The 12,377-nt window shown below is 33.4% G+C and overlaps 1 protein-coding gene across 3 annotated transcripts in view; it reads left to right on the top strand.

Annotated features, from left to right (window-relative positions):
- LOC150099511 (zinc finger MIZ domain-containing protein 1-like) overlaps positions 1–12,377 on the top strand; it is a 350,736-nt gene that overhangs the window by 300,339 nt on the left and 38,020 nt on the right. For all 3 annotated transcript variants that reach the window (XM_090403404.1, XM_090403403.1, XM_090403405.1), the window contains 2 exons: positions 3,093–3,347; positions 9,189–9,333. In XM_090403404.1, the coding sequence (XP_090259530.1) occupies positions 3,093–3,347; positions 9,189–9,333 (400 nt within the window). The remainder of the gene's footprint in view (positions 1–3,092; positions 3,348–9,188; positions 9,334–12,377) is intronic.

Raw genomic sequence — 12,377 nt, forward strand, 5'->3', positions numbered from 1 at the left:
TTTTTTTTTTTAAGCAACAATTAAACAAAAGTCTCCTTAGTGGTACTCAGACCCCCCCCCCCCCCATAAAACAACTGAAATCAAGGTCACAACTAGCTCACCATAAAGCAGATAAAGAAAAAGCTATAGTAGTCATGGACACTAATGAGTACAACAGAAAAATTTCCCTTCTATTACAATTCAGTCAGCTTACTAGGAGATTATTCAGAACTCTACCAATAGCCAAATCAATAAACCTAATTCCTTACTCAACAAAGTGATCATTTGGGATGAAGACACTACCAAAAAATTGAAGACCCATTTTGGAAGAACCCCATATTTCTATAGCCTACCAAAAATCCATAAGGAAAGAGTCCCACACAGACCCATAATTGACTGCATAGATGTGGAACGTTTTCTAGGCTCTGGTTCCTGAGTTAATCTTTGGCTATGAAACTTGGATTTTTAATGCAACTTAAAAAAATTGACCATAGAATTTGTATTATTCAGGCAATAATATATCAGTGTGGTTTTAGGAATACAAGATGTGGTAGTTGTCTACTTGTGTCCCAGTGTTTTGAAATTGTCAGTAGCCTCTCAGCTACTGTTAATGACATGGTAAAGTTGCAGCCTACCTATCAAAATTTTACTTTAGAATCTAGAAGAAGCTATATATATATAGAAAACCTGGTTAATATGAAATTTTAAACATTCTGAAAAGCCATTCTAAACTTGGATATAGTAGGTATGCTAACAGAAAATAACACACTAAAAGAAGTAAGGAAGTAATAGAATAAACAAATTATATATTTAAAAATGCTTCCCACATTATTAGTAAGGTACTCTTTATGCTTTGTCAGTCTACATTGAACCAGTTTAAATTTTAGTATTAAATTTGCTTTAAATTGGTTACATATTATCCATGAATTGTTCTTGAATTTTTCCAAAATGAAGATGAGCTAAGTCAGTGTGATTTAGTAAGTAAATATGTGGTCTGTTTAAAAAATGTCTTGATTTATGCAAAATGCATAAAGTGACTCACAGGATTCATATTTACTAGGTGTAGTATTTTCTGTCGTTGGAAACAACTAATGACAAGAACATGCAAGAACATGAAAAAGAACAGTTTTATATCTTGCAATTTTTACTGCAAATGAGAAAATTCACTAAAATTTGGTTAGGCTATTTTGCTTTGAGATTTAAATTTTGTGAATAGATAAATACAGTAAAAAAGAAATAGTTCTCAGAAACAAATTTTGAAAGTGTTATCCCTTCCATCTCCCTTTGAATGAGTTGGAGTGGACGAAATGATAATTTGAATCCCTTGAATTTCAAATTAAATAGGCTGAAAAATCTAAAGACACCATTTATTTAAACACTACAAATGATTTAGTTATCGTGACTTCAGTCAAATTAATTACAGTTTTTAAAAATTCATTAAGGATCAGAATAAGGAGAAAATTTAAGTTAAAAAATATAAATAAATGATTTCAGTTACTACAAACTTATTTGACATTTTGCTCATGGGCACTAAATTCTTCAAGAATAATATTAGTTATAGTACTAATTACAAGAGATACTGCAGACACTGTAATGGTTGACATTTAGCATGTGCAATAGGAATGTTATTGATATGATGTTCATAAACAGAATATCTCTATACAGCAGTATTTCCAAATATGCAAGTAATTTTTGAAGGCTTTCAATCATGCCTATTTATACAGGTTTTTCCCACTTGAGCTCTGTGTCAGAGATACCATGGTCAGTGGATAAAACTTAACATTAATAGTTGAGTATTCAGATTGTGTGTTGTTGCTATTTTGAATATGGTGTTGTTTTTTTTTAAACACATGCTTTGAGCTTTCTAGCAAATATATCAGGAGCTTTTAGTCCTATCTTAAAATAAGGCTTGATTATTCTTGTTTTTTATTGGATAGTCTTACAAATCAACATATTATGAAAGTGGTTCCAAACCAGTGGTTCTGTAATTCATTCTCATATTTCAGGAACATTTTCATTGCACTATCCCCACCCTTTCTTTTCATTAAATATTTTTACACATCATTATCACAATATGCTTATACATTTGAAATGTATTAATGAATTAATGTAAGATTAATTCATTTGTGATTAAATGATTATGATTAAAGTTGTATTAAGATATACAAAGAAGATTATTGTATAAAAATTAACATAATCTTTTTTGAATGATGTAATAATAATAGTACAGTAACTGTAAGACCAATGACATTTGTTATTTACTTCATTTAAAATATATAAATATCTGGAATTGTTTTTCAAATTGGTGCATTCTTAATTTATTAATATCATGTGGATACACAGTGTTGGTAATATTAATGCACATAACTAGAATTTTAGTTGATTGCAAAATCATGTTTAAAACAGCAAATGCAATATTTTTAAAAATTTTATTAGCATCTTAAACTTTTAATATATTATCCATTGAGATGCAAAAAAATAGATGCACTGTATAATTTTTATACCACTGTATAAAATTTATACAGCAGTTTGTACTGTGTCCAAATTGATATATACAAAACTTGCAAATTATGGTATTTAATTTGTGCAATTCTATTTTTGAAATTACACTTTTGGATTCCTGTTTGAGGATAAAATTCTCTGAACAATGCAATTTTTAACGTAAATATTAATTTAAATGATATGCTTGAAAAGATGTCAGAGAGAGATGTTTCAAATAATTTACATTGTGTTATGATAAAAATTATACATATATTTTGATGCAAACTTAGTGATTGAAGCTGAGAAGTTATTTTGCAATCTGTCCTATCCCAGTATACCTGACACACTTTTAATTCAAGTCATGAGTAAGTGTACATTTTCCCCCCCAGTTTGTCATATAAATTTGGTTGAGAGTTTTCATTGTTTGCAGGTTATGCAAACTGCATTTTGTTTATTGTATGCATATGTTTTGAATTAGAAAACTCTTGAATGACACTAGCTAAACATAGTTTAAAACTATTAAGGATGTTAAAAAAAATCAGAACTCTGTTATTTGCAGATGAATTATGTATAATTAGGATTGAATCCTTTGAGTATTGTTTCAATTAAGATTTTTAAAATTTTTATGTTAGTATTCAGCTGGCCAGCCAACGCAATATTCTAAGCAGCAACAACAGTATGGACCTGGGCCTGGAATTCAGCAGCAGCCAATGCCCTCTCCTAACTACCTCGCCCAACAGCAAATGCGTCCAACTATGAGACAACAGGCACCTTCATATGGTAGCCAAGCAAGCCAGTATTACACACAGAATCAGATGAATGGAACACCTCAGCCAACTCATTATGATTCTCAATACGGAACACAGTATCAACAACAAAATATGCAGGTATTTATTTCAATATTCTTAGCTTTTTTTTTTTTTTTTTTAAAAAAATAGGAAAAGAAAACAGTACATATATTCAGTTGAAGATTATCAAATGTCAGGATCTGGAAATAATTGGAAAACATTTATTTGAAATATTTAATATACAGTGCCATTTTATTTATGTATCACATATTTTGAAAATTCACTCTGTTGATTACATTTTATGATTTCCTATGGAGTCATTATTTATTTATTGTTTATGTGAGTTTATTCTTTTCAGATTAGAGTAAACAGAATGTGTACAGAAAGCTACACAATGAAAAAATGGATATGATAATGATTCTGTTGCGTATTCATCAAACGTCCATGTGAGAAGTTACAAACCTATATTGAACACAATATTATTATGTATAGTTAGGCAATAGTGATTCTTCTTCTTTGAGTGCCATCTCCTATCGGAGGTCGGCGACCACCTTGGCAAATTTTGAGCAATCCTCAGCCACTCTAAACAGCCCCTCAGAGCTCATGCCAGTCCACTGTCTGATATCTTCCAGCCAAGATTTTCTTCGTCTTCCATGTCCTCTTCTTCCATTTATTTTCCCATTTATAAGCAATTGAAGTATTTTATATTTTTCATTACGAAGTAGGTGATCAAGATATGCAGTTTTCCTTCTTTTTATGGTATCTAAAAATTCACGTAATTTCCCCATTTGTTCCAGTACTTCCTGATTGGACGTTTTTGCTGTCCATAGGATTTTTAACATTCGTCTGTATAACCACATCTCAAAGGCTTAAAGTTTTTTTATTGATGTTGTCTTCAAGGTCCAAGTTTCTGCACCGTACAGCAGTATAGACCATACATAGCATTTAACCATGCGAACTCTAAGCTCTAAGTTTAAGTTGTGGTTACACAGTGTTGATTTAATCAGGAGAAAGTTTTTTCTTGCCATTTCAATTCTAACTTTTATTTCCATTTCTGGATTGCATTCTTCATTTAACTAGCATCTGAGATATTTAAACTTTGTCACTCTTTCTTTTCGTTTCCATTTAAAGAAAAGAATTGGTTTCTTGCTTATGACCATGAATTTAGTTTTGGTGATATTTATTTTTAATTCCATTTTTTCACTCTCTTCATTCACTAGTTCCAGAAGATTTTGAAGATCCTGAATATTATCAGCCTGGAGAGCTGTGTCATCAGTATATTGGATGTTACTGATGATTTCACCATTTACATTAATCCCTTCCTCTCTTCCTTTTAAGATGTTTTGAAATATGGCTTCTGAGTATATGTTAAAAAGAAGAGGTGACAGTACACATCCTTGCCTTACTCCTCGTTTGATGTTAATGAGGTCTGTAATAATGTCATCAACTTGAACAGATGCCTTTTGGTTCCAATATAAGTTTTGAATAATCCTGATGTCTTTACCATCTAATCCAATTCTCTTTAATAGTGCAATCATTTTAGTATGTTGAACTTTATCAAATGCTTTCTCAAAGTCACTGAAGCAAATGAATACTTCCTTGTTTTGATCAATACATTTTTGGAATAAGATTTGAGAGCAGAAAAGAGCCTATCTTGTTCCCAAACTGTTTCTAAAGCCGAACTGGGTATCACTGATGGTGTCTTCACATTTTCTGTATATTCTTTTTTTGAATTATTTTCAGGAACATTTTGAGAACATGACTCATTAGGCTGATCATTCTGTAGTCATTACAAGTTTTTGCATTTGCTTTTTTAGGTAGCATGATGAAGGTCGACTATAACCAGTCTTGTGGGAATATGCCTGTATCGTAGACCTTATTAAATAGCTTTACTAATATAGCAATGTTGTCACCTTCTAATAACTTTACTATTTCTGCTGGCATTCTATCAGGGCCTAAGGCTTTACCATTTTTAGCCGAGTTCAGTGCACATTCTACCTCTGATCTTAGAATGCATGGACCGTCTATCTGTTCATAAGTATTTTCTGGGTTCTGTCTGTTATCAGAAAAGAGTTCTTCTACATATTTCACCCATTCTTGTATTTTGTCATCTTTTTCGGATATTATTTCTCCCTTTTTGTTTCGAAGGACACATAGTTGATTTTTCTTAAATATACCTGAGGTCTCTTTCAGCTTTTTGTGTAGATTAAAACTGTCATACTTTTCTTGTAAAATTTCAATTTCTCTACATTTTTCATTCATCCAGATTTCTTTTGCTTCTTTGATCTTGCCTTTAATAATTTTTTGAACCTCTTTATATTTTGTTGGACTGTGATTTTTATATGATCTGCATTGATCCATGACAGAAAGAATTTCGTCAGTTATCCAATCTTTCTTTTTTACTGTGACTGCTCTATCAGGACACAAGGTATTGGTACATTTCTCTATGAAGACAGATTTTATTTGTCCCATGATTCATCAACCCTCATGACATCATCATTCTTGATTAGTGCTATCTCTTGATTCAGATCGTGACTCAATTTGTTTTTATCTCAGGGTTTTTTAACTTTCCTAAATTAAACCTTTTTTGTTGATGTTTCTGAAGTATAGCTTTCAGTCTAATGTTTAACACTGTCACCAGTAGATTATGATCAGAAGCAATATCGCACTAGGATAGGTTTTTGTGCTCTTTATGGACCTTCGAAATCGTTGATTAATTAGCAAGTAATCAATTTGGTTTCTGACTATATTTGTATTATTATCTTGTGGTGATTGCCTTCGGGATGGTAGCTTAAACCATGTGTGTGTGTGTGACTATTAGCTCCTCTTCTTGGCAGAATTGAATAAGAGGATCTCCTCTCTCATTTCTTGTTCCCAGTCCATGTTCGTCAAATATATCTCCACTTCTACCTTTCCCAACTTTAGCATTGAAATCACCCACAACGATGTTAATATCATGTTTTTTTGTGTTTTTCATTAGTTCTTTTAATTGGTCATAAAATTCTTCGATCTCGGTATCACTCTTGTCAGCAGTAGGGGCATAGACCTGTATAAGATTAATATCTAGTGGTTGACCTTTTAGTTTTAATAAAATCATCCTATCTGAGTAGGGGATGAAGCTCAACAGTGACTTATTGGCATCTTTGTTTAATATTATTCCAACTCCATTTTGATGGTTGTTTTCACTACTTCTAGAGTGGTACATTGTCATGTCATTAACTCGAGTTTTGCCTGATCCTGGCCACCTAACTTCACTCATTCCTAAAATCTCAATTTCGAGTCTTTCATTTCCTGAATAGCATTTCTTAGCTTACCTGCTTCGTACAGGGTTCTGACATTCCAAGTTCCTAGTTTTAGTGAATGCACCATTTTGAGCCCAGAGATTCTTCGCACCCTCTGTCCCATTTAAGGGACGCTGGGAACTCGAGGCCATTTGTGTAGAATTGCTCGCCATGGTGGTTAATCTGGAGAGAATAGAGCAGTTTTTTCTCTCCCTAATAGTGATTAGGGAGCGAAAAAAAAAAGGAATCCGCTAACATGTTTCTCAAAGTGCTCAAGAAGATGATATGGAAAAGGCTCTTCCAGAAAACAGAGATAGATGAATAAAATATGATGAAAAGTTTGTGCAATAAGTTTGGAGCTGAACTGTGTGTGTGTGTGGATGTTGATCAGTGGGTAGTTCAGTGGGGCAATATCTATAAAAATATCTAAAAATTACATAAAAATACTTTTATTCCCATATAGAGAGTAGGCAAGGCTGTGTTAGCTCTAATCTAACTTTTGGAGATTGAGTGCATAGTTCCATCTCCACTGGTAGCCAATCAGAAATAGCTGGCCCAAGGCTATCACTAATTTAAACAACCTGCAGTGAAGAGATGCTTAACAAGTCCCACTATCTCGTGGTCACTAAACATAACACAATATTTTTAATGTCTGAAATAGTCTGGATTCTATAGTTTTTTTTAAATGTCTGAAATAGTCTGAATTTATGGGATGAAAAACCTGAGTTTCTGGGAGAAAAAACCCATTTGTCCATGCCAGAGATCGACTCATTCTGTAACTGGTTAAAAAAAGGCTTAGAAAAAGTTCCTCTAGTCGGCAACTAAACTTAAACTTAAGTCTATTTTCAGGTGGTTTAGGCGCTGAGGAGTGCAAACACCACTTATATATATATGTAGAAAGTATTTTACCTTGGGTATAATAAATGTTAAAGATACCAAGTTATTTTAAACCTGGTTTTACAAGTCCCATTATCTGTCCCACTATTATTTGTCTGTTTGCTTACTTGGGAAATGGAGTAAAACCAGGTTTAAAATAGCTCTATCTCACCCAAATTGGCCAAGGTTCTTAGGAAATACAACATAAGAACTTTATTTACACCCCTTCCAAAAATCAGCTCCTTACTGAGCTGTCCAAAACCTAGACATCACAACTTTAAATATCCCGGTGTTTACCAGATTTGGTGCAACTGTGATATACCATATTTGGCCAAACAGAGAAATTGATTGAGTTACGCATTGAAGAACATAAGAGAGACGTCAGTTATGGGAGAATGCAAACCAGTGTTCTGTCTAGTCATGTTCTGTTCTCGGCCAATTCTGATGAAGAAAACCTTAGCCATACAGTTCTATGGGACAAGTCTAATAACATTTTCCGTTGCTACGATGAATTAGAAAGGAAGATAATAGAATCTAAAGAAATCATTCTCAAACCCCCTACACCTCAAGAACAACCTGAGTTACAATAATAAATTTAGTTTAATCCTTTATCCAAGTGTGAGCAAACAAAGTTTGCACCTGAAAGTATCTTCAGGACTGGGGTAAGGTGGTACAACACCAGGCAACTCGTTGCAAAGGTGGAGCAAGCTAACATCACTCCTATCTCAGTATCTCCCATAATGCAAAACACATCTCCTTGCAGATATGTCTAATATTATGCATTAAGGGAAGGGCCACTACCCAGACTAGTTTCGACCTTTTTTGAGGTCTCTTCAGTGGGAGCCAGGCCCAAGTGGAGATACCAGGCAGGAGATTAGCAAGGTCATCTCTACCTATAGGGGTTGCCAAACGGTGTGCCACCTTTTTATTAAATTACTCTGGATTTAGAGAAAGATGTTGAAAGTTTATTTTTCACTTGGTCAGACTATAATAAATTTAGTTTAATCCTTTATCTAAGTGTAAGCAAACAAAGTTTGCACCTGAAAGTATCTTCAGGACTGGGATAAGGTGGTACAAAGGATTAAAGTAAATTTATTATAGTCTAACCAAGTGAAAAATAAACTTTCAAAACCTGAGTTACAACCTTTCAGACTGTCATTGTGCTATGATCCAATACTGGTGTTCACGAGATGCTATACGCATGCATGCGCCCAACAATGAAGCCGATGAGAGAACAGTTTTAAATGCGCAGACTTCAATGCTTCAACATTGAAATATATACACCAACTTTTCGTGGTGTTTATAGTTATTTCCTCTATGTTTTTACTGGTTATTTCTTTTTAATGTGCACCTGAAGAAGGCCTGATACAAGCTGAAACTAGTTGTGCTATTACACTTTGTTTTCACTTTTCTCGGTTTCTATTCATTCAATTTTTTAAAAAATGTATATCAACCGAGTAAATCAATCCTCCCACACACACACACACACACACACACATAATCAGTTATTTAAAGAGAAAATGTGAAAATGACAAAGTATTTATAGATTTTTGAAATTTTAGATTGTCTGTCATTCCTATGTGATAGTTTTATTGATTTATAATTAGTTGTGCCACTGCATACCAGGGATGTGCCATACCCGATATTCATTATTATGTATAGATGGTGTAGTTATATAATGAAGGTATTATTGCACACAGTTATAGCACTTAGTAATTCAATAGTGATAACAGTAATTAGTATAATTCAATTATTAATCCGGCAAAAAAATTTTCTATTTTAGCGTAATATGAATTATCAGCCATCACCTATTCCTGGCAATCCTACTCCTCCTTTGACACCTGCCTCAGGTATTCCTTCATATTTATCACCAAATCCTGACCTAAAGCCCACTTTTCCAGAGATGAAGCCCCCTCTTCCCGCACAAAGTAAGTCATTGTTTTATATTTAAGTATTTTACACTAAATTTTGGATATAGCTCATAAACATGTTTCAACTATATTAAATTACCTAATTTTGGTCAGCTCTTGCTGTAGCAATCTCATAGGGACTAGGAATGATTTGTTATATTGGTGTTTTGCTATAGTGAGTTTTGTTATAGTGAGAGTCAACTGTACTTATGTACCTAGTTAAGATATATTATTATCCTAGTTATTGCATTCTGACATTATATTGCAACTACAAAAGCTTGAGTTGGATATTAAAGGGAAAAAAGCTCAGCAGTTATTACTTAGTAATATTTGATGCAGTTGATCAGTTAAAATTCTTAATTTAAAAGTTATTTTTTAAAACCATTTTTAAAAATAGTTCAGGTTTAATCTGAACTTTGCATAGTAGTTTTTTAATTTTTCAGAGTTTGTTGTTTTTGATTATACCAAAGCAACTAAGTGTATTATGAGGAAAGTGTATTATTTCTGTAAATTGCATGTTTTTTGTCCAGTTGGCACATTATGCTAGATCTCAAGATTCTAGGAGAAAAATCCTTCCATATATTTTAACTCTGATCAGTTTTTAAAAAAAAATACCCTTGTATATGTGGTACACATCATCATAATTTCCAAAAATTCATCTTCAAGAGTTTATCTTTACATTTGTCTCTTGCTATACCAAACTTTTAGGCAGGGCTGACGCTAGATTTTATGTTGCCCGGGTCAAGACATGCATTTGATGCCCCTTATCACCCCCTACATAAAATGAAAAAAAATTTTTTTTTTGAAATGCCTTACATATTAGAAGTGGGAAGAAATTTTCCAATGTTTTTAAATTTTATTTTAAAATTTTAATTTCACTTACATTACTACAATAGTTTCACTGTTTGTTATTTTCACTCACGAAAACAAAATGAAAAGGCACTGCTAAGAAATGTTAAAAATGTACTTTATGAGATTTCTAGGTTGCAAATTCTTTAACAATTTGCTTGAAATCTAAATTTGTGCCAAACTTGTGTTCAATGGAAATAGATGCCAAATCACCAATCGTTGTTCAGACATTGACGATCGAAGATAATTTTTAATTAATTTTAATTTGGCGAAGCTTCTTTCAGAGCTCGCAACACTTACTGGTAATGTTAATAAAATTCTCAAAGCCACTGTCATGCTCACTTACATAACTCAATACATCTAAGGGTGTGCTTCCTTTCTTAACAGAGCCTGATAAAACACCAAATTTATCTGCCAGTTCTATTGCATCTATGTCTTTTACATTTTTGGTGTGATCAGATAAGGCACTTTCTAAATTTTTACATTTTAAAACAAGATCACTTTTCTCAATTTCTTGTAATTTGTGAATCTCATCTCATCTCATCTCCTCTTCCTTTTCCCTCTTTTACCTTGCAGTGGCGAGGTAAAAGAGGGAAAAGGAAGAGGAGATGAGATGTGATCAAGTCCTACACCCCAGTGTATCCTATGTCCGTAATGAGTTCTCAAGGCCGGTTTGCCTGTTTTGCAGGACGAAAAACACAGGATAAACTTGGGAAAAAACCTACTGTCCATGCCCAAGACCGGCTAACTTGGCTCTGGCTGAGGAAGATCCTTAAGTTCCTCACGTCACCGATGGGAATCGAACCTAGGACACTCCTTTCCCATGCATATGGTTGCAACGCTCACAGCCACTAGGCTAACCACGTGGACGTAATTTATGAATGTCATATAAAAATAAAAAATATGTACTATGTGTTTGAAGTTGTTGAAATCTCCCTTTTACTGAATGTAATGCTATATATACAATTAAGGAAAGTACCTACTGAATAGAAAACATCAAAGACCATAATTCTGCATAAAAAAGGTAATAAAGAAGACATCAGTAACTACAGACCTATCTGTCTATTAGCACACACATATAAAATATTTGCCAGAATCATCCTAAACCAAATACAAACCTCCATCAATGAAAATAGCTGCAAAGAACAGGCTGGTTTCAAAAAAGGCTTTTCAACAATAGATCGCATTCAGACTATTACTCAGCTAACAGAAAGATGCAGAGAATACCAGATCCCACTTTGTCTTCTTTTTATAGATTTTAAAAAGGCATTTGACACTGTTGAGCATAACGCAGTATTCCAAGCTTTAATGGAACAAGGCATAGAAAAAGCATACATCCAACTCATAAAAGATATCTACAAAGAAATCACAACAAATATCACCCTTTTCAATCACCCGATTAAAATTAACTTAAGTAGAGAAGTACGTCAGGGTGATGTCTTATTACCTAATTTCTTCACATCTACTCTGGAACAGCATCATTCGAAAAATTGACATGAAAGATGGAATAAACATTGATGGTGAAATATTAAATATCCTATTATTCGCCGATGATGTGGTATTAATATCTCACTCACCCAAACTCGTAGAATCAATGCTGAATAACATAAGCCAAAACTGCCAAAAAATTGGATTGGAAATACACCCTGACAAAACAAGATGGATGAAAAACAAATACTGTAAAGATCATACAATCACTCTAGAACGCCATACCATCGAAAAAGTTGAAGAATACATCTACCTTGGCCAGTCCATAAAAATGAATAATGATATATCAAATGAAATAGCAAGGAGAAAAAGAGCTGCTTGGATAGCCTTCAACAAAATAAAATCAACAATTACCAACCAAAACATAGATATAAACACAAGAGCCCATCTTTTCAATAGTCACATCTTACCAGCATTAACTTATGGCAGAAAAGAAGATGGGCAGGATATCTCGCCAGAATGAGAGACAACAGATGGACAGTCAGAGTTACAAACTGGTATCTGAGAGATACCAAAAGGAAACCTGGAAGACCAGCCTTAAGGTGGGAAGACCCAATGATTAAGAAAGTTGGAAGAAAATGGAGAAGAAAAGCCCAAGACAGGAATAGCTGGACTCTTTACGACCTGCAGTCATGGAGAAATCCTGACTGAAACCATAGGTCCATCAAGGTAATCAAGGTAATGCTATGTTGAGCATGTTGAAAAAAAAATCCACTTTAAATTTT

Source organism: Typopeltis vanoorti, chromosome 14 (genome assembly GCF_054136105.1).
Source record: "Typopeltis vanoorti isolate ZY-2024b chromosome 14, IOZ_Tvanoo_1.0, whole genome shotgun sequence".
Lineage (NCBI taxonomy): Eukaryota > Metazoa > Arthropoda > Arachnida > Uropygi > Thelyphonidae > Typopeltis > Typopeltis vanoorti.